Source organism: Amphiprion ocellaris, chromosome 5 (assembly GCF_022539595.1).
Source record: "Amphiprion ocellaris isolate individual 3 ecotype Okinawa chromosome 5, ASM2253959v1, whole genome shotgun sequence".
Lineage (NCBI taxonomy): Eukaryota > Metazoa > Chordata > Actinopteri > Pomacentridae > Amphiprion > Amphiprion ocellaris.
In genome coordinates this window covers 37308199-37331779 of record NC_072770.1, presented here as the reverse complement: position 1 = coordinate 37331779, position 23581 = coordinate 37308199, and the positions used below count along the sequence as shown (strand labels likewise).

General features: G+C 37.4%; 1 protein-coding gene across 4 annotated transcripts in view; it reads right to left on the bottom strand.

The window, feature by feature from the left end:
- Positions 1-464: 464 nt before the first annotated feature.
- Positions 465-23581, bottom strand: part of pxk (PX domain containing serine/threonine kinase) — a 29442-nt gene continuing 6325 nt past the window's right edge. The window contains exons 4-20 of one of the 4 annotated variants that reach the window (XR_008601711.1): positions 20386-20572; positions 19721-19798; positions 18785-18858; positions 18262-18336; positions 17861-17965; positions 16588-16689; positions 16352-16513; positions 16065-16182; positions 15817-15895; positions 14853-14901; positions 14694-14771; positions 14460-14546; positions 14190-14253; positions 13397-13456; positions 12291-13141; positions 11687-11715; positions 4718-4828 (exon numbers count right to left, since the gene is read on the bottom strand). Coding sequence is in view for 3 of the 4 variants with exons in the window: in XM_023280256.3 (XP_023136024.2) it covers positions 4632-4828; positions 13397-13456; positions 14190-14253; positions 14460-14546; positions 14694-14771; positions 14853-14901; positions 15817-15895; positions 16065-16182; positions 16352-16513; positions 16588-16689; positions 17861-17965; positions 18262-18336; positions 18785-18858; positions 19721-19798; positions 20386-20572 (1515 nt within the window). In the remaining variant the exon portion in view is untranslated. Of the gene's footprint in view, positions 4829-11686; positions 11716-12290; positions 13188-13396; positions 13457-14189; positions 14254-14459; positions 14547-14693; positions 14772-14852; positions 14902-15816; positions 15896-16064; positions 16183-16351; positions 16514-16587; positions 16690-17860; positions 17966-18261; positions 18337-18784; positions 18859-19720; positions 19799-20385; positions 20573-23581 lie in introns of those variants that run through there. The other 3 variants (XM_023280259.3, XM_023280256.3, XM_035952847.2) reach the window with 3 other exon arrangements.

Sequence of the window (23581 nt, the reverse complement as noted above, 5' to 3'; positions counted from 1 at the left end):
TATCATATTATGCTAAATTGTTATGGTCATTTCTATTATTTTAAATGTATCTATCTATCTATCTATCTATCTATCTATCTATCTATCTATCTATCTATCTATCTATCTATCTATCTATCTATCTATCTATCTCTCTCTCTACATATATATACATATATACATATATATATACATATATACGTATATATGTATATATGTATATATATACATATATACGTATATATGTATATATATATATATATGTATATATATATATATATATATATATATATATATATAGAGAGAGAGAGAGAGAGAGAGAGAGAGAGAGAGAGAGAGAGAGAGAGAGGTTTTTTTTTTTTTTGCTTTTTTAAAAATTTTGGAATGACCCTGTCGTGTTTCAGCTTTTATCAGGGCATTTTCATTCTTCCATCCGTTCATGGTGCATTCAATGTGCAATAAAAACACTCTCAGTGCTCCCGAACCATTTTTTAATCAAATATTTATTGATACAGGAATCATTTCATCACAGCAGTGTCGCTTGATTTATTTTTTTTTTATTTCCATGTTGATGAAGACTTTTTGCAGCTGCAGCAAACACTCCTAAAACCTGCAGATTTCAGAGCTTTTTCACACCAAAATAATCAGACGCTGCTTCTGAGGTTATTCTGCAAACTGTTTTCATGAACACAAAACGCGCCACTGGACCGCTCATCCACCCCTCTAAAGTGCTGCAGAGAGACATTCTCCTACGATTTAAAGACCGCTTGCATCGGGCCGGATTGCACTGAATAATAAAGACTGATTTGAGCTTGGAGCGCCAAAACTTGGTTTTCTTTCAGGCTGCAGGATTCACCCGAATTCAATATTCCCAACACCATCGGCTCCAGCAGCTGCTCTGTTCGCCAACACTCCAGCAAACAGCGGGTCAGGTGAACTCAAAACTCGAGTTCAAAGTATACAGTTATTACAGTGGCTACAGAGTTTTAATCTCAAGAATATTTTTAATCTCAAAATACTTGAAAAAATATAGAATTTTGCCAGATCCTTGAAACTAAAATGAAGCTTCCACGAACCGGACTTGTTTTTACAGAACCATCGGACTGAGATCTGGTGAGTCTGGAGGTCGAATCAACTCCTTGAACTCTTGGTCATGTTCCTCAAACCTTCCCTAAACAATGTTTGTTTGAGAATAATCCTGCTGATGTTGAATATTGCAGCAGTGAAAGGGTAACCATGGTCACATCCCTATGAATGCAGGACCAAAGGTTTGGGGAAAAAACAGCTGTAATTTTGCCAAAAATAAGTTCCTACGCTATCTTCAGGTGTTTTACTGCTGCAGTCGACCCTTTGTGGTGTCGTGTTTGTGGTGGAAAAATGGAAGATTGGTACCACTTTTACATCTGACCAGTAAATATATATAAAAATAAAATAAAAATCTGTAGCCAGCTAGTTTAGCTTAGCATAAACACTGGAGCAAACAGTTTTAGCAAGATCTAGATCACAAATTAAACACGTCGGATCTCGTTTCATTATCACGTTTCAGTTTGGAGTTTCTGTTTGGCAGCTTTGTGTTTTTTCCAGATTGAGTTTCGCCAACTGTTTACCCGACTTCCATTTTTTGTACCAAGCTAAGCTAATTAGGTGTAGATGTATTTAAAGCAGGAGACTTTTGCATACAAATGAACATTCAAGCCAGATGAGCTCAAACCCATCAGCTCCACATAAATCCCTCTATATTTCAGTATATCTGAGTCTTAAATCTGGCATCTGTCGTGAGATTCCTGAACTGGTGAACCAGCAGCGATGTCTTTTATACCAACTGCTAGTGACTGTTTTTTTATGGAACTGAGAAAGGCAAGAAGGAGCATGATGGGAAAACCCAGGAAGTGCCAACTAAAGGTTTCCGATGCTCCAGATAAGAGAAGAAACTGTCTGAAGAAGGCATAATCGTTCATCAACAGTGTTTTTGTAATGACTCTCACTGCCAGCAGGGGGAGACAAAAAAATTGGCACTGCAGGTTTAGCAAACATAAGAAGAAAGCAGAAAAGCATCTTTCTGAAAATGTTGAACTATTTCTTCAAGACTCTTTCACTTGAAGTTTACATCCAGTAAAGACTTGAGATTAAATATTCAACCTCAACTATGGCAAACAAACTCACAGCAAAGTCCGTTTAGTAGCTTTTTATGGAGCTTTGGTTCGATTTACAGAATATCTTATCGAAATACATCTTGTGTTACAACTGAAAGCTCCAGAGCAGCTACTAAAAGGACCCTGAGCTGGTTTGTTTACAGTTTAAATGTCAAGATCTTTAAAATAATCAGACGAAACTTGATCTGGACTTTTGATTTGACTTTGAACGGTGAAGAAAAAGAAAGCTAAACGATGTCGCTTTTCGTATCCTTTCAGATGGAATATTTTTTGAACTGTTGGTCAAACTAAATAATCCAAAGGCATCCCAGTGAGGATGTCTCATCTTACAGGCTGTAAAATACCACGTAAAGCTGTGTGCTGAAGCGTTAGCGTCCTCACCACCAGAGCTCCTTACATACATCATCGGCATCATATTGTCACATACAATAAAACAAAAAAACATTCAGACTTCCATAGGCACAGCGACCCACATGGCACAATAAAATAAACAAATCTCACTTTGACGGACATTAAAACACAAATGAATTAAAACAAAATAAAAATATCAGCAACCTGGGTGTGAGGTTAACCCTGAACGGCGTCACGTGAAGCTCTGTGGAGGGTTTGAGTGTTCTCTAGTGTTCCTGTCAGCTGAGATTTAACTGAATGAAGAACAAGGATGTGACTGGTTTCCTTCTTTATACGTCTCTGAGGACTTTAGCAGATTTCTGTTGGTTTATTACATCACATTACTGCAGGTCTGAGCAGGAACGGCTTCATCTCCCCATCTTGGTTCATCCCAGTACTCTCTGATGTCAATCAGGACTTTAAAACTTGAGTACAATGTAATTTTAAGTAAGTTTTCATAGCAACTGAACTGATATCGATAGCTTTTGGGACGGAACAAAACTTGATTAAAAATTATTCAGTTTAAAGTATAAATTTGAAGTTAATGGGCTAAAAAAAAGCAGCAGTATGTGTGTCTAAACATTTACAGGACATTGGAAAATATAATTCTGCTGCACAGAAGCTAAACCTTCCATACTGCTAGTCATGTTTTATTAATCTCCTGCTGCAGTCGCTGTGAAGAAAAGCGTCATTTTGGATTAATTTCAGACCCTAAATACAACCAAAACTGATCTGCTCGCTGCTCAGCTGTAATATTTTCTTCAGTAAAACCTGAACGTCTCCTGAATTTGGACGGCTTTAAGATCGGATTGGGTTTATATTCTGATTGTTTATATCCTTCTTTAACAAGGCATCTATCGGACAAGATTTCCAGAAAATTGGGGTAAAAAAACTACAACTTTCTGTGCTGTATTTAAATATTAGGAGTTGGGGAATAAACCGCCAGAAGAGACGCAAAGAGAAAATTAAATGAAATCCAGTCAATGTAGTTTTCTATCCGCTCCACACAGATGATGTTTTTATCTTTTCCATGGTCGTTTAAGTCACGTGATTCATTAAATCCATCCTCCACTAATCTGTTTTTATAGACACACTGGCTAATAGTTCATGTTTGTACATTTTCCCCTCATCTTGTTTTTTTTTAATGTGCAAATAGAAAGTGTGCAAACAAACACTTGGATGAAAGCGCACGGTACTGTAGCTTCGTTTTTAGCTGCTTCATGGAATCTTCTGCTGCTCTTTTAGATGAAAACGTGGACGTTCTTCGTGTTCAGAACTGAGACAAATGCAGGACAGAAGAAGAGCAGGTCGGATTCTAACTCGCCTGTTCAGACAAACTGCAACTAAAACCCTCCTCATCAAGTCAGTTTTGTCTGTATTCTGAGTAATACAATAAATGTGCAGTTTGGTGAGAGCAATGCAAAATTATTTGCAAGTACTTCTAGCATCAAGTTTTAACATTTTTGCTTCAAATGCAACAACTTCCCTCGGTTTCTTTTTGCTTTTTTCTGGAAAATTGGAAAATTAAGATGCTGATTTTTATCAAAATGCTGCACTGGCAGATTTTTTTGCTCTCTTTGTGATGATTTTGGGACTTTAATACAGATGGAAATGACTTGTTGATGGTGATTTTTTGCAGTGAAACAGTCTCAGCAGAGTTCTCAGGCTACAAGTCAAATATTAGAGATCATTTCAAAGAAGGGAAGCTGAAGTTTGTCCCGGTTTGTCTGCTCAGCGTCAACTGAAACTAAACTCCACATCCACAGTGGCTCCAGAGTTTCATAACTCCCATGTTCCACCGCTACGTTTATGAGCCCAAAGAACAGAAGAAGTGAAGCCAGCGGGCCGACCAGAAGAAAAAAGATTCATTTTCAGTTTCGGAGCTGTTTCTTAAACACGAAGAGAGTTTGAAAGGGTAGAACGAGGCGACCATTTCCCACCCATCCTCGCGTCTCTTCAACCACAGCAACGGATTGAAAAAAACAAAAACTTAAAAGCAGAAAAAGCAGGAACAGCGATAAAACCTAAAAATGGTACTTGGACTTTTTTTTTTGTTGTTGTTAGTGATTCATTTTCACATCTCGGGGAGGTCCAGATCAGCAGACGGGGTCAGATGACGGGTTGGCTTCGGTCAACGGTGTCGGCCTTCTTCAGTTTGCCTTTACTGAAGGTCTGGATGGAGCTCAGCAAGGCGGCGCGACCTCCTCCTGCTCCATCAGAGGACTGAGGAAGAGGAGGAGGAGAGGAAGAGTCCAGCATAGCAGGAGGAGGTGGTGGTGGAGGTGGAGGAGGAGCAGCATGAGATCCTGGATGCAAGAGAGAAGAACGAAGGAGGACGTGTTAGAAAACAACAGTTTCTGGCCACATTTACAGTCACCATAAAAAGTTTTCACCCCCCAGTGGTAGTTTTTACTTTTATTGCTTTTCAACATTCAAGAAAATATGGCATTTTTGACAAGAATCTACCAAAAAAAAAAAGACTAAATGATTGCATAAATATTCACTCAATTCAACTCAGGTGCAGCCAGTTGGTTCTAGAAGTAATAATTAATGAAATAAAGATGATCTGAGGCCAGTGAATGTGTCTCGGTGATTGTTGTATAAAGACTTGTGTATCTGGAAGGTCCAGTCTCTGGTGGATCAGAACTCCTGGATAGAATGACACCATGAAGACTACAGAACTCCAAGAAACTCTGAGGAAAGGTTGTTGAAAAGCATCAGTCAGGACTCTCAGGTCTTGAGGACGTCCTGCTCTAGTCAGATTTATTCATGTTCCATCTTCCTTCCATTTCTTAATGATAGATTTAACTGGACTGCAGGAGATCTTCAGGAACTTGGATATGTTCTTGTATTGTCCTGACTGATGCTTTTCAACAACCTTTCCTCAGAGTTTCTTGGAGTTCTTTAGTCTTTATGGTGTCATTCTATCCAGGAGTTCTGATCCACCAGAAACTGGACCTTCAGATACACGAGTCTTTATCCTACAATCACTGAGACACATTCATTGACCTCAGATCATTTTTATTTCACTAATTGTGGGACTTCTACCACCAAGTGGCTATAAGATGAGTCACTTTAAAGAGGCTGGATACTTAATCACTTATTTTACACGTTGTATTTTTAATTAATTGACATTGCCTTGTAGAAATCTGTTTTCACTTTGACATGTAAGTTTTTTTTTTTTCAAATTCTTGTCAAAAAAGCCAAATTTAATCATCAACCATGATTCAAGGTTGAAAAGCAGTTAAAAAAGGAAAACTTCTAAAGGGTTTTAATACTTTTTATGAGCGCTGTAAGATTCTTAGGAGCTGGTTGCACAAAGATACTCTCAGATTGGTCCAATCAGAGATAGATTGGGAGCTATTGGCATCACTTAGCATCTACTCTGGCAGAAAATAGCTTGGTACCACTTCCACTTCCTGTTATAGAGGTTATCATTAATGGCTTCATCAGTTATTCATTCATCCTTTAGTGATGTTTTGTAAATCAATTAAAACTCAGTACTATGAACCACGTATGGGTTGTTCGGTTGAAAAAACTGTCTTTATTTGGCCATTTATTATGAATTTATTAATAAAATTACATACATTTCTCGTTTCCCAATGAGTCAGAAGCAGATTTTTAACCAAGTCATCAATATTAATGTTAATAATTACTAATAAGCTATTATTGTGGTCCCAATGTTCTGAAGTAAAGGGACAGAATATTAGACCAAGCAAACCCAAATATTGGACTGTATTTGTCAACATTTCTGTAGGACACTGGCCTTAATATTTAAATTAGGTCATTTGGTATTTAACACTATAAGTTCTTATCCGTAATATTTAAACTTGTTCTGTAATTTTCTCTGCTGGAAAGTTATAAATAACTTGACATTTTGGTGACAGCAAAAGTTTGCTAAATTAGCTTTTAGCAGCGTCTTTTAGCAGCGCATCGATGGATTGTTGGATTGCTTTGATGATTGTCTGTAGGCGTCTGGAGTGATTTCTGATCATTTCTTAGCTGAAATCCAGACATTTATCATGCAATAGAAATCATAATTGATACTCTGTGCTATGTAGAAGTCACTTAATCTAAGAATAAATCCAATATATCTGTGTATTATGAGTTTTAACTCAATTCACAGCACAACTCATGTCCAGTGGTTTATTAATCTGTAATAACTCATTAATTACAGACTATGAAGGCTGAATTATACCAAGTGGTACCAGTAACTTTATTAGAAATATTGCTGTGTTTTCTGTGTTTTTTAGAGAGTTTATCTTTGTGACAGCAGCAGCTGCAGATCGTTGTTCAGGTTAAACTCAATCCACCGTCAGTTCAACACGACCTTCAGTTTAAACGAAGCTACAAACGCATTTAAACCTAAAGAACTGAAGTTTGAGATGAAGGTCTGTTTAAGAAAAAGGAGGTTCAGAGGTTCCTGAAGTAAAAATATATATTTGTTGTGATTTAATCATCAGTTGGTTGGTTTGTTTCTGACTTTTTTGCATAATGGCTCGAAAAATATGAGATTTACGCCTCGTTTCCACAGTTTTCTTTGGCATCTGTAAATCTGCATTCTATACAAACTGCGCCCTCTGGTGCTCAACATAAGGAAATACATTTCACTGTAGATAAATGGAAACTTCACTGCAGCTACAGGAGAGAAGCTAATGAGATTACGTTTTTAATTTGTAGTTTCAAGTTATATGTTCATGAAGCATTAGAGTCACTAAAACCAGACTAATAATACGTGGAGAGAAATAAATACGGAGGTTTTCTGGCTACGTGTGAGGCTTTTGATTGATTTGATGGATTTTGTTTATTACTCTTTCTAGAACCAATTTAATTTATTAATAATAATAATAATAATAATAATAATAATAATAAATTTTATTTATAAAGCACTTTTCCAAAAACTCAAAGACGCTGTACATAAAATACAATAAGATAAAACAAAACAGTTAATTAAAATCAGTAGATAGTAAAACAATTAGAGATTCAATTGAATTCCTTACTCCTTCACTTGTTCATATTTCAGTCTATTAATGGTGTCGTTTATTACTTAATTCTCAAAAAAATGTCCTTATTCTGTTTTTATTCAGTTTGACTTTATCTGTCCTTTACCTATCTATCAAACTGTATTTTATTTATAAATACCATATATTTTACTGTATTTTTTAGCTATAATTTTTAGATAAATTATGTTTGACTATATTTCTAGATATATTACATTTTACTGTATTTTTTATAATGTTATTTTATTTCGTCTGGAGTTTCCTCTTTACATGTGTTATTTAGGAAAGGTGTTTCCTCATTTTCTTACTTCTTGTGTTTTAAAATCCTTCATTTATAACATGATGTTGGTTTATTTGAATTGATTCATTGCATTTTTAATGATTTCATCTGTACAGCACTTTGTAGTAAATTTAATTTGAAAAATGCTCTATAAATAACATCTGATTAATTGATTGTGAAACCACTACAGGACGTGTGTCTTCTGTATGTTTAATATGTCAAATTAATTGCTTTTAATTACACATTGACATGATTTGACTTTTTAAACAGTTAAACAGATGAAAAACCTTTTAGCTGATAAATTTTTCCTGCACAGTTCGGCCCCTTTGTAAGCTACAGCAACATTCTGGACCATAGAAAACTGAACGCTCCTACAGAAATGAATGGAGTTTGGTTGATGTGGAAACGAGGCGTTTTAGCTGATATCTCCTCTGAAGCTGCTCATCTGGACCTCAGGTGAACCGAAGGTGGACTGAACCTGAACCTACTACGTCTCCTGCAGCTGTGAAACATCTGCAAACTGAGAGAAAAACTCAGGGATCACAGGCGAAGAAGCAGAACGCTGAAGAACATGTGGGGGAAGCAGAGGCCAACAGCTGGAACTGCTATGTGGCTGCAGGGTGAGTTTATCTGCAACGTAATGAAAGAACGTCCAGCGGTGGGACGGACGCAACCAGACCTGGAGAAACTTGCATGTTTCTAAGGTGTCAGCAGTGAAATAACCTGTTATTTTAGGCTGTAGGAATCATGTTTTAATGATTTAACAGCTGCAGATCCACTAATATCTGCAGCGGGGACGGATTTTCTCCAGAACTGAACACTGGAACAAAGCGACTTTCATTACGTTTCACAGCCACAGTGACCTCCAGAGATGTTTCATGGAATATTCAGATGATTCTTCACTTTCATCCACAGTTAGACTCTTAATAATTCCTCTGAAAGTCTGTATTTCACAGTTTACTCAATCTAACTTCAATCTAAAATGTGTTTTACAATTGTGTTTTTCTGGTTTTTTATTCGGACCAATAAATCTGACAAAATAAAGAAAAAAAGGTGATTTTTCACATTTCTACTCATTGTTGGCTCATTTTTCACAGCTCAAATCGTCCATCTCTGATTTGCTTGAAACTTTTTTTCATCATAAACTCTGGTTATTTTAAAATGTGCACTAGATTTGTTGTCATTTTGGACTTGTATATCTGTAATTTAGGACCTTTTTAACTAATCTTGAACAAATTTCGAGCCAGTTTTAAGCATTTTTAACTAATCTTTGGACAAATTGGACAATTTTCACTCACTTTACACAAATTGTGAGTCATTTTGACCAATTTTTAAACTCATTTTGGACCAATTCCAAGTAATTTTGTAAATATTTAGCCTTTTTGGACAAGTTTATGTAATTGAGGACCATTTCTCACGTATTTGGGCCAAATTGCGGCCCATTTTGGACCATTTTCAAGTCATTTTCTAACAAGTTTTTGTCATTTTCAACAATTCTTAAGTCATTTTGGAAAAGATTCATTTCTCACAGCTCAAATCATCAGAGACATTCTGCTCGTCCATCTCTGATTTGCTTGACATCTTTTTTTCATAATACACTATGGTTATTTTAAAATGTGCACTAGATTTGTTGTCATTTTGGACAGGTTTATATATAATTTAGGACCATATGTGACTATTTTTGGACAAATTTTGAGCCAGTTCTGACCACTTTTAACTAATTTTTGGACAAATTTAGGTAATTTAGGACCGATTTTCACTCATTTTACACAAATTGTGAGTCATTTTGAACAATTTTTAAACTCATTTTGGACCATTTCCAAGCTATTTTATAAAATGTTCAGTCTTTTTGGACAAATTTATGTAATTCAGGACCATTCCTCACAGATTCTGGCCAGATTGTGGCCCATTTTGGTTCATTTTAGAGTCATTTTTCACATTTTTGCTCACTATCGGCTCATTCTTCACAGCTGGTAATGACACGTCTTAATGACAGAAACCATAAAAAAATTAAGAATTCAACTTTGTGTTTACACATCTAAAAATTAAAAGTTAATGAGATCTTTGTGGACAAAGAATTATCTGAATATCACTTTAAAAGCAAAATGAAAAACCTTAAAAAAAAAAATTTCAAAAAGTTGAACGAAAGCATTTGGTGGAGCAGCTCTGAAAACCTACAGGAGCAAAAGAAACTCAGCTAAAAGAAAGAATAAACACTCAATGAGTTTCTGACGTGTTTTCAGTTCAAATGAATAAACACCAGCAGACAAAACAAATAAAACAAAAACAAAACAAACATGCTGTGACAGCACAACAGAACCGATGCATCACAATCTGAACCAGCAGAGCTTGTTGGGAGTCGTTGCAGATTGTGAGGTTTTTAGAAAGACGTTCAAACACCCTGTTTGGAGGCAAGCAGCGTTTTTGTTTCCTCTTCACATCGGATTCTTTACTTAGAAGAACCGACCAATCAGAGCCCAGAGAGAGCGATCACATGACCTCCCCCAGGCTAGACAGACGACGTTGACGTGGGAATTATATCTAAATTCTGAACTTTGAGGTCGAGATGAGAAACTGGATTTGAACTTTTTTGTAAAGCGGAAATCTCCACATGCAACGTGATTAAAATTAAATTAATATGTGTATTTTTTCTCAATAAAAAGGGAGCTAAACATGAGGCCTTTGTAACTAAATAAAATTAAACATTTATTCCAACCTGAAACAAAAGACGGATGTTTGTCACAGTGGAGGTTATCTATTTCATTGTTAATATTTCAAAGATTAAATCATCTTTCATCAGCCAACAACAATGTACTGTCAGCATACAGCTTTTCCCTGTTTTGTTAAATTAGAGATAAAAAAAAAAGAATATTTTGTTCTTTCATGTGTGACTGTAAAACCATTTTTTTGCATTTAAATCAGCAAAAAATATTAGAGATATTTGCAATTATTTTAACAGAAGAATTATGTACACTAAAAATGGAAAATAGTAGATCAGCTGGCAATTTGCAGGATTTTTTGTGTTTGGTATAATTATAGAGAAAACTAGCAAAATGACAAAAAAAATGCAAGTATAAATGACTATAATTTTACAAATAGTATTTCATTCATTTACAGTGTTTGATCATAAAATTACACTTTTATTTTTTACTTTAAATCTGCAAAAATCTAATTATTTTACAGATATTTGTTTTATTTGAAAAACACATGAATATTAAGGACGGAACAATGGTAAATTGTCGATAAAACTGTTCTTGTCTTTAGTAGAGTTTTGGTGTTTTGTTAAATTACAGACAAAATCTTGCAAAATGAAGGAAATAGCAGATTTTTAGATAACTATAAACAACTGTTGACTATTTTAAAAACATAAATAAGACTGTAAATATTATCCACATCAAAAATCTGTAATTTTACAAATAATAATTTGTTCATTTACAACGTTCGACCATTTGTGTGTCACCATTGCTGCCAGGTTTTTATTGTTATTTATTTATTTTTTTGTTGAATAGAAGTAAAGAGTAGCAGAAAAATGGGGAATAATAGAGTTAAAGTACCTTAAACATGTACTGAAGAGCAGTACTTGAGTAAATGTGCTTAGTTTTTTTATACAGCTGTTGTCCAAACATCATAAACTGTTCACGTTTTCTCAACACCTTTAGTTCCTGGAGAACCTTCTGGAACTGAGGTGATGAAGAACCTTGAAGAACTGTCGAGCTAAATTTGTGATGTATCGTTGGAAATATTTTGGAGAGAAATCGCAGGATTTACAAACACGAGGCCGGTTTTTCGAGAGCTTGCTGTGAACTCAGGGTGTATGACAGCTTTAAAAACCACCAGGGAGCTTCATCATCATCACCAACGTTATAATCACATCTTTACTTTACCCAAAGACACGGTCAGAATGGAGCATGCTCTATGGTGGAGACGGAACAGGAAGAAGAAAGAGAGGAAGATGAAGGTTATCTGTTCAATCGACCAACCGGCATTTACACAGCATCACCAGGAGAGGAAGAGGAGGAGGAGGAAGAGGAGGAAACAAGGAGAGAGGAGACGCTAATAGCAGGGCAGGAAACTGACGTGAAAAACTGGTGATATCTTATATTATTCTTAAAAATCCATGAAAAGACCCAGACCAGCCATTATTAACGAGCACTAGCTGATCAAAGATGGTCAGAGTTCCACATGTTTTTGAGACCATTGGTGGGTAAATATTTTTCTAATTTCTCCAAAGAAGTCCAACTGAAATAAAGGAGACACTGTTGGAAGATCACTGGTTCTGCATCGTTGAAGAGTCTAGTTTCAGAGATCCAGCGCTCATCGTCGACAGGTTTACAGAACAGGACTTCCTGGGATTGTTGCAGGAGCACTGGGAGCACTGGGAGCACTGGGAGCACTGGGAGCACTGGGAGCACTGGGAGCACTAGGAGCACTGGGAGCACTGGGATCACTGCATTTCAACAATATAACTTCATAACTTTTTGATCAAACCTGGTATCGTCCATGTATCCAGAGCCTCATATATCTTATTCCTTTGAAGCTACACTATTGCTGCTCAAAATTAAATAAAAAAACACATCCATGAGTCACACTGCTGTACTTGGTCACATGTTCTTTCACTCATGTTCACTGCATGAGCACAAATAGTTGATTTTCATGTATTTCACTAATTAATAATGTTGTAGAGTCTAAGCCTTAATATCTGTAATAGGTTAAGTCCTGTAATACATAATAGTGTAGGGTCTGCAGTACTACATCAGTCAATCCTCTCTATATAATTAATAACAGTGTATCATCTCAGCTATGATTTTTAGATATTCTGTGTCGGGTTTTAATTCCTAATATTTAAATTACTCTGGTAAAATTCACACAATAAACTTCACTGTAAGGTCATAACCCAAATATTTAAAGTTTTTAGGATAATTCCCATTTGTATTCTTGTTTTTTTTTACTGGAAAGAACTTTGGTGTTTTAAATGTGTTGTACATCACCCTCCTGCTAGAGATAAATTTGAGCACAAATGCATATTATTGTGCTGCAAAAACGGTCTCAAACACACCGATATTCTGTCTTGTTTGAGTAGCTTTCGATGAAAACTAAAGTAGCTCGCTGGTTAAAGAAATCCCTGGGCCTTTCCTTAAATTAATCAATATTTCTGTGACCTGTTTTGAAGGATTTTCGTGTTTAGTAAGATGTGAGCCACAGACAGGAAGTTGAAGTACTGATATGATGTTCAGGTTTCCACATGGCTGTTTTATTAGAAAGAAATATATAAAGTACCACCAGCGTTAAGCTTTAAAATGTCAAATAAAACAGATGTTTCCCGCCCTGAGTCCTGCTACCTAGAGACACAACAGAGAGATTAAAACACTACAGACTGATACCTTTCTGAGACCACAGGATGAGAGAGGAGACAGAGACAGACGAGTTAAACATTAGTATTCACATTATACATGCAGACTCAAAGGTGAAGATGCTGTTACTGATCTGACATAATGCTGGTTTTACCTGACAGAGAGACAGACAGACCAATGGGAGGAGAGACAGATGGACATAAAGTTTGTCAGACAGGTGAGAGGACAGACAGATGGACTTACCTGTGGTGGATGGAGGTGTGGGGGAGGAAGGACATGTGGGAGGAGAGCTGGCTCCAGAACCTGAAAAACAGCATCAGTAACCATTTTAATAAGTAAAAATACCTTAAAAGGAGTCATAAATACGTCAACATTTGCTGATCAGACACATGAATAACATTTTCGGCAACACAGAAAAATTTTATTTGCTTTCACACACAGAAAACAAAAGTTTAGGGTCAGTTTGGATCAATCTTTTTGAGTTATGACAATTTCTAATGAAAGTCTATTTGATGTAATAAGAGTTTTAGGAATTAGTTTCTTAGTATTTTAAATGACCTATTTATTGGTAACTTAAACACACATTTTTAAGGACATAAAATCCTGAACAATAGGTGGAGACTTTTTTCCCTTTACCTGGTTAGCTAGCCATCTTACTGACAAACCTGCTGTCTAAATTCCTAACATACTAAAACAAGCTAATGCACTGAACTGGTTAAGCAGCTAATTAGCTAACTTTAGTGGTTTTGGCTAAACCTGTTTTGTTTGAAATGCTGTCAGACTCACCACAAGAATGAAGAAAATAAACAAAAACAACAATAACTATCCAGCTACCCAAAATATACCCATCTAGCTAATTAGCCAATTCATTAGCTTTAGCCTTCATGTTTTTGCTAATTTGCATGGGTGAATGACTTGCTGCCAGGCTAACTAGCTAACTGTTCACTATTTGCTTCCTGTGTCAGTTTTATTTTGTCGAGGCCCAGCAGTGTGAATTTATATTTGCTGAGGAGACTTTTACAGTATTTTTACCCACCAGAGTTATTGTTGTTTCTGACGGAGACGTCCTCTTCATTTTCATAAGCCGACTGTCTGGACTTCTGCAAACACAAAGACATGACTTTGTTTCAGGCTGGAAAGACATTAAACATTAAACAACATCTCTTTTCCTGGCTGTTGTGTAATTTTGGAGATTTTTACAACAATAACATGATTTTTCAAACTTTTTGGTGGGTTCAGAGGGTGAAAACATGTTTCCAGCTGTGGTTGTTGATGTGAGTTTGTTGTGTATTTTATTTCTACTGACCTTCCTCGCCAGGATCTTCCTCCTCTTCCTCTCCTCCTCTGAGCCATGGTGAGACTGAGCTCTGGTCAGCCTCCGGTGCTGGTGGAGCTGCAATCAGACGAAAATACACATGTAGCACCAAAAGTGGAAAATCTTCAGGACAGTATTTCAGTAAATCTTCATCATGCATCAAACGTTGCACAGCAAAGTTAATTAAACAGTATTAAAGCTCAGGAGACGACGTCATCGACCCACCAGTCTCTGCTCCTCATGCAGTCTTTTCTCCAGACTCTCCTTCGCTGTTTTCAGCGCCTCCTTTAGCCGACTGGGAACCTGGAGGAGCCGAAGAGTTCAGATATTTACTTTTTACAGCCTGATTGACTCTCAGATTTAACATCAAACCGAATCTCTCACCTTGATCTGGAGTTTCTCTGAGTGTTGGAGCCGGACGTCACTGAAGAGTCTGGAAAACACAAAGAGAAACATGATGAAACACAGGTTATATAAGCAGAAATGATGATTTTGTGTCTCGTGTTTGTGATTTTGTGTCTCGTTTTGATGATTTCCACATTTCATAGTGCTGATTAGAAAACGAGAAGGTGCAGAAATTTTTGTCACTGCAGCTACGCAAGTATGAGAGGCATAATTTAAACTTTAAGGCCACAGTAGAGGAGAAAATGTTGCATTTTTAGATTCAGCCGAGTGACGGATGTCGGAATAAACTGCATGACAAATAACACCTCAGTGAGTGTTTAAACACTGACCAGTCTTGAAAAACATTCGTTGTAGATTCTGCAGAGCTCAGTGTCAAAAAGGAAAATAAGAGCTTTTAGATGTGCTAGTGATTTCAAAGCCATTTTATTGTTCTTTATGCCTTTGTAAAGCGATTTATCCAGAAAAATACACCAAAGCAACATATTCATCCAACGGAATATACAGTCAGATCTACTCATGTCCTAATAATGTGCCTTAATAAGTAATAATATCTTTAACTGTGTTCCTTCTTCTATTCTCATGATGATTGTTGCCTTTTATTCTGTTGACTCAACAACAAAACTGGTTGTGATATTGATAAACCTGCAGTGTTTCTACAGCTTCCTGCTTTGGCTGCTGCAGCTGTGCTATTTTAGTCTGTATTATATGTTAAAAAATCTTCAAATTCCTCTGACACTATAGTTTGCCATTTGTGTGGAAAATATGCCACTCTGGTGTCAGAACATCTGTCCACGTTTCTGACCGTGAATGCGAACACATCCAGGTTGAGGAACTCTGGTTGACTTACCAAGTTGAGAAGCAGCTTTATAGAAGCGCTCATTCTGAGTTTAGGTTTAGTGAAGCCAGATGATTAAAAGACATATTTATAAAAACGTGAACTCACGGTGACTGGATGAGCTGCGACAGCGTGGGCATGCCGCTCTTACAAGCTTCTGTGGACAGGATGGACTGCAGCACCGACACTGAAACACACAGAAGTACACAATAAATGACAGAACACACTGAGAAGAACACTTCCAGTAAATGTGATGGTTCTGGTCCACATGTTAGAACATCTGGAGGAACAAAGAGGACACATGATGGGAGCTGAGTGTGTATTCTATGCCTGTGTGTGTCTGTGTATTAACGGACCCACAGCTGTGTAGGGGGCATCAGGAAACTGATCTACGGGGACGCTGTCGGGCGGTCGGCCGTACGTCATCTCGTACAGTAAATGTCCAAAGCAGAAGACGTCGATGCTCTCTGTGGTCTGAAAATAAAAAAATACACAGATTTGTCTCTAAAACATTCAAACAACAAAGCTTGTTTGCATATTAATGGCCCACTTAGAACCAGAAACATGAGAGAATTTATCCAAAAACACTATTTTAATGGATCAGATATAATTTTTGTAATGCAGTTGAGTTGTATAAACGTACGTTGATCTTCCTGAGCTGGGTGAAGGCCGGTCGCAGCGCTGAGGGAACTCCCAGCATGCCGTTCTCCACGTCCATAAGTCGACACACGCCTTCGTCCACGATGACGTTGGACGTGTGCAGGTGGCCGTAAAACACGCCGCCATCCTGGAGGAGCTTCAGGGCCTGAACGAACAAACAGAGCGACGGGTTAGTTCCACTCTGAGAGGTGTGGCCGGTTTCTGTGGAGGAGTTTTTACCTCCAGGATCTGACGGCCGTACAGCTTGATGTGTGGCAGCTCCAGGCCTTGACTCTTCTTCGGGTTGCAGTACTTCTTCAGGTAACTCTCTCTGGGCTTCACCTGCAGTCACCAAAGAAAAGGAGGCAAAACTTTACACTTTAAGGACGTTCCAGAAGACAAAAAATGGACCAGGAACAGGAAATCAGGACATTATTATGCATTTAAACACCCAACTGTTCTTTACCATCAGCGTCTGACTACAGATCAAAGCTGTCAAACACGAGTTTGTAAAGTTTAGAAATTCCAGAGAAGACATTAACTGCAGATTGTAAATTAGTAAAACTATAAATTTAAAATAATTTCTAGGCCATGACAAGTTGTTTGGATCATAAAGTAAAATACTAGATTGTTCATTGTTTTTTTGTCATTTTGTGTCTCATTTTTGCAATATTTTGTCTTGTCTTTGTTGTTTTTTGTCTGGCTTTTGTCGTTTGTCTCATGTTTTTGTCATCTGGTTTCTCATTTTTGTTGTTTTGTGTTTCCTTTTTTGTCTCGCTTGTGTTTTTTGTCTTCTTTTTGTCATTTTGTGTTTCGCTTTATTCGTTGTTTTGTCGTCTTTCTCATTTTGTGGCTTTTTGTCTCGCTTGTGACGTTTGTCTATTTTGTCATTTAGTTTCTTTTGTTGTCATTTTGTTGTCTCGTTTGTGTCACTTTTGTCCATTTTTTTGTCACTTTGCAACTTGGTCTAATTTTTTGTCTCCTTTTTTGTTTTGTTTTGTGTCATTTGACTCATTTTTGACATTTTGTGTTCCATTTCTGTAGTTTTTTTTTTTGTCTGATTTTTGTCGTTTTGATCATGACATAAAATCCTCTATGGTTCAGTTCCAGACATCAGTGACGAAATGTTGTGTTTCTTTGTAGACACTTTGTGATCTGGAAGTTGTGATGTTAAATGATAAACTGAGGCTGAATGTTGCTGAAATTGAAATTATTTTTTCTGAAGAAACTTCAGGTTGTTGATGATGTTTTGTAAAAAGAAAATTCCTTAAATGTGAATATTTTCAGAATTGACGTTTTTGCACGAAAACACAGGAACAATTTGGAGTTGTGGTTATTTATATATATATTATATTTATTTATATAAGATCAATAACCACCCATCATCTCTGACTTGAGTTTCAGGTTTTGTTTAGCTGGTTAACACAAACAAAGCCCGGATATGTTGAACCAGCTTCATAGGAGGTACTAATAAAAACAGGTTTACTTGCTGGATCGTTGGGACTCGTCGTACCTTACAGATGTGGTCCCTCAGAGATCCTCTCTCACTGAAGGGTCTGATGAGCAGAGCTGAAGATTCGCTGGTGCTGGAGAACAACAGCGGACAGAGATAAGGCGTCTGTGGAGGAGAATGAGGAGTTTAGTTACTGATAACTGGAATTAAATGTTTCATCGGTCTGTGAAAATAAGATTTACACTGAAATGAGGAACTGTAGCAGGAGTCAGCTGGGTTCTTATTCCACCAAATTCATTATAATCGATATTTTTAAAGCAGATAATAACCATTTGTCTCATCAGTTAGCTCAGTTTTTACAGTTTATACCAAGCAGCTGTGAATAATGTTTTTCTTTGGGATTGCAATTCAGTATTGTAGTGTATAAAGACACAAACACACTGTTTACATTGTTTACGTACAGACAGGCTGGTGAACAGCTTCATAGCAGACTGAAGGTCTTTATCTGACAGGAACTTATCAGGACCCAGATCCATCTTCACAAAAAAACACAGAGTTTATATTAATATTTATATAACGTCTGAGAGAAATCTTATTTTGGTGTTTTCTTGGGGAAAACAGGAATTCCACACAAATGACTAAATCATGTAGCTTTAGAAATATCCTCCAATAATAATAATAACATCATTTTAATCCTAAAAACTTTACTGCGTTACTTATCAGCTGGGAGGCTTTGAGAAACTGAACTGTTGAGGTCCCTGAGCAACAGTCAGATGACATTTATTGGGCATTTATAGACCAAAATAAAACGTCTTGTGTCTCTGGAACTTGATCAAACTGGTAACTTCATTCATGTGGTGACAGATTTACAGTCTTCACATACTTGTTGAATTTTTGGCATTTATTCAATCACTGAAAACTGTTTTTCATCAATAAAGAGAACTTTATTAATGGTCACATGAACCGTCTTTGTGTTTTACTCACCCAGCTCAGCAGATATCTCTCTTTGGGCTGCTCTTTGTTTTTAATTAAGAAGTATTTCTTTCTGATCCTCCAGCCTGAAAAGTAAACATCAAGTCTGCATTAGAGTATTTAACATTTATTCAGAGATACTCCAGTTTTAAAACGGCACTAAATATCATGTTTTACAAAGGAAAAGTTGAATTCTTCACCAATTTAACACACTGTTGCTTAATTAAACACTCAGTGATTTTGTTGCTTTGACTCTAAGTTCTTAAAATCTGGTTTGACCAAAAGTTTGTGTTAGTCTGAGTGAGCTAAAGTTAGCGTGCTTCAGTTAAACAATTCAGATTGTTTAAACAGACTTTACTTCAGCTGTTAGAATAAGTAGCATTGCAGCTAAATATTAATAATTTTAGTGGTTTTCTTGTAATTTAATAAAAATGCAGAGCAAACAGCAAATCATGTCATCTGAAACTCTGCCAGTAAGAGCTCAGCATTAGAATATTTAACATTTATTCAAAGATACTGCAGTCTGCGGCCTTAAAACAACATTTAATATCATGTTTTAGAGAGTCACAGCTTGAGGGTTTTAGACGTTCAAATGTCTCGTCTCCTCAGACATTAAATATTAACGAAGTAAAAAACTGTCTGGATGCACCAAACAGTGAAGGTTGACGATAAACACAGAGTCTGGAGAAATGCTGATATTTGCAAAATGAGCAAGTAAAGAAATTCAACTTTCATTTTGCCTTTTTAATAATTTCTGTCATTCTAACTGTGTTAAACTCCACTTAAGACATTCATCTCTCCTTCTTTGTGGTTGTTCTGTTTCCTTAGAGGTTCAGGATTTTATACTGCAGTGAAAAATGAGTCGACTGTGCATGAAAATGTGTCAGGAGCAGTAAAATCTGAGAAAGTCCTCAGAGTTCAGAGGTTAAATGTTAATCAGTGAGTCACCGATGTCTCTGAGAGGCTCCAGAACCTCCCACTTCAGGTCCGACCTGAAGAACATGGAAACCTGCTGCAGGGCGATTTCTGCAGAGGAAGACACAGAACAAGACGGTGAAACTAAAAATCAAGAACATATCCAACTTCCAGACAGCTGCTGCTCCTTTAAGAGTGAAGGAATATTTAATGCAAGCTTTGTAAGGTTGTAAATAACTAAGTTTATGTCTTTTACTGCACACGAATTATTTCATTTCTAGGTTGCAGATGCAGCTTCAGCAGCAGTTTGTTGTTTATCTCATCAGACTTCATTCAAAATGTGATATTTCAATAACAAGCTAATCAGATCAGATGAACTATTTCTTAAAAAAAAAACTGAATAATTCTATTTTTGTGGACTTTTTGCTGGTTTTTTTGTGGCTGCTTTGTTTCTGGTTTTGATTTATTGTTACATTTTTGTATGTCTTTTTGATTGTTTTGTGTCTGTTCTTGGTCATTTTTGTCACTCTGGTTGTTTCGTCAGTTAGACATGTTTAAAACTGCACAAAAACATACTTACATGTCCACAAACAAACCAGATTTAAGAGAAAATATTTAATCTAAACTGATGTGATCATTTGCATGTAAATAATGACCACATTCAGGTTAAAAGTACAGTGTTTTCAGGTGAAACTGACCTGTGTAGTTGGCTGAGTAGTTGTTGGGGTCCAGGAACTTCTTGACGGTCAGGGAGCTGCAGAGCAGGGGATGCTGGGTAATGGAGTCCAGGTAGGTCTGGAGTCCTCGCTGCCTCTCTGCTATGAACTCTCTGTCCATGTTTCCTATCAGCTTCTTAGGAGGAAGAGGGAGGCTGATGCCGCAAACCTGAAGAACACAGCTTTTTATTAAGAATATGTTTTAATTTATCAACAATAAAAAGCTTTTTCCTTCATTACACGGGTGATTTTTACAACAATTTCTGCCTCTCCATAACAGCTGATCAGGTGAGAAGTGAGCTTAAAAAGATCAAGACCAGGAAAGCTGCAGGTCCTGATGGAATCAGCTCCAGACTCCTTAGAGACTGTGCAGACCAGCTCTGTCAGGTGCTGCTGCACATCTTTAACCTGAGCCTGAGTCTGGAGAGGGTTCCTCTGTTATGGAAGACTTCCTGCCTGGTTCCTGTCTCTAAGACCAGGAACCCCAGGGAGCCTAACCACTTCAGACCTGTGGCCCTCACTTCTCACCTGATGAAGACCATGGAGAGGATCGTCCTCAAGAACCTCCGTCCCCAGGTGAGCCAGTATCTGGATCCACTGCAGTTCGCCTACCAACCGAACATTGGAGTGGATGATGCAGTGATCTACCTGCTGCACAGATCACTGACTCATCTGGAGAAACCCAGCAGCACTGTGAGGGTCATGTTCTTTGACTTCTCCAGTGCTTTCAACACCATCCAGCCTTCTCTGCTTAGGGTGAAGCTTGAAGGAGCGGGAGTAGACTGTCACCTGGCTGCTTGGACCATCGACTACCTCACCAACAGACCACAGTACGTGAGGCTTCGGGACTGTGTGTCTGATGTGGTAGTCAGCAGCATGGAGGTCCACAGGGGACAGTGCTCTCCCCCTTTCTCTTCACCCTGTACACATCGGACTTCCACTACAACTCTGGGAGCTGTCACCTCCAGAAGTTCTCCGATGATACAGCCATTGTTGGGTGTGTATCTGAGGGGGACGAGCGGGAGTACAGGACGGTCATCTCTGACTTTGTTGACTGGTGTGAGCGAAACCATCTGCAGCTCAACGCCAGTAAGACGAAGGAGATGATCGTGGACTTCAGCAGGAGGAGGACACCCCGGACTGCACCGGTGAACATCCAGGGTTTGGACATTGACATGGTGGACACATACAAATACCTGGGTGTTCACCTCAACAATAAACTGGACTGGACACACAATACAGAGGTTCTGTACAAGAAGGGCCAAAGTCGTCTCCACCTGCTGAGGAGACTGAGGTCCTTTGGAGTGTGCAGGACTCTGCTCAGGACATTTTATGACTCTGTGGTAGCGTCTGCTATTTTCTATGCAGTGGTCTGCTGGGGAGCAGGGAGCACTGAAAGGGACAGAAAGAGACTAAACAGACTGGTCAGGAGGGCCGGTTCTGTCCTGGACTGTTCCCTGGACTCCATAGAGGAGGTGGGTGAGAGGAGGATGTTGGCAAAGCTCACATCCATCATGGACAATCCCTCTCACCCACTGCATGACACTGTGGGGTCTTTAAGCAGCTCCTTCAGCAGCAGACTGAGACATCCACCCTGCAAGAAAGAGCGCTATCGCAGGTCCTTCATTCCATCTGCTATAAGACTTTACAACATCAGCATCACTGGCTGATGTTAACATAAACTGGACTATATCATTACCACCCCAAACCATAAAATTTGCACTGACATTCTTGCACTGCACATCTCTGCACTTTTAAACTTTATTTTTACTTTTTCTGTTAAGCCACTTTACCCTCATCTGTCACCCTTGTATATATTGTAAATATTATTACTATTGTTCTATTATTCTTTTATTCTTATCACTATGTCTACTGTTACATAAGCTGCTGTAACAATGTAAATTTCCCCTGGAGTGGGGAGAAATAAAGAACTTTATCTTATCTTATCTTATCTTATCTTTATCTGAAACTTCCATGGCATAAATTGTAGATATTTATAAAGACATATGTGAAATTTTAGCTTAATGTATCAAATACTCTTTAAGCTACTTTTTAAAAATCTGTCCATAGACCCACTTTCAGCAGGTTTTTTCTCACTGTTTGAATTTACATATTAGTCTGAAGCATGGTGGTGGCAGCATCATGACATGGGGACGTTTCTTCGTAAGTTGCTAAAAGTCTCAGGAAATATTAAATATAAAAACTTGAAATTTTCAGCGTTATTTCTCAACATGTCATTAATTCAGAATCTACAATATTGGACAAGTAGATTAAATAATCTCTGATTAATGGGGAGTTGAAATATGACAAAAAAAATATGAAGCTGTCATGAAAAGTCCCATCTTTGAGCTCAAATTAAAACTGATAATTCAGAAGTCAACTAGTGGCATTGTCTGAACTATGCGTAGCTGTATGTCACAATAATGAGGGAAAAAAACAATTAAAATATCCAGAGTTTATGAGAATAAAAACTGAAGGTGATCAGGGACAGTCGACCAGAACAAAACGTTTAGATCGGAGTGGAGCTGATGGAGGTTTGGGGTCACTGAGGATCCATCAGGCAGGAAATGAGCAGGAAAAACCTCAGCAGAAAAACTGCTTAAACTTCCTGTTATCCACAAATTACGTGACCTGGTGACAGTACAGATGCAACCTAAAGTCACACAGATACGACGCAGATCCACCGGTTCAGTCCAATTCCCAAAACAACTCGTGAGCAAAGATTTCAGTAGAACATTACTAGAACAAAAAACAGAACCCAGGTCACATTATATATATATAAAAAAAATAAAAATAATCACATCTGAGCTGAAAAATCACCCAAATCATTTATTCTACACATCCTGTTTAAAAAAAAGTCAAAAATATACTGTTTACTCCAATTAGATTCGTAAAAAAACAAAAATTCTGCTATTCTTAGCAAAACTATGAAGCCATCAGTGACTCAGCTGCAACCAACAGAGAATTAACAAAAATTCAAAAAGTTTCAGTTGAACTGCAGGCAGTGTTCAGACTGAGAAAGTATGGAAATATTAAAACTGTAAACAGTCCATTATCTAGAATATATAAAATATATATTTAATAGCATGTGGAGAGTCTATTTGTTCCACAAAATGCTGATTGTAGGTTTTTTTCAATATTTGCTAAATAAGCGAGCAAATAAATTCAACTGTCCGTG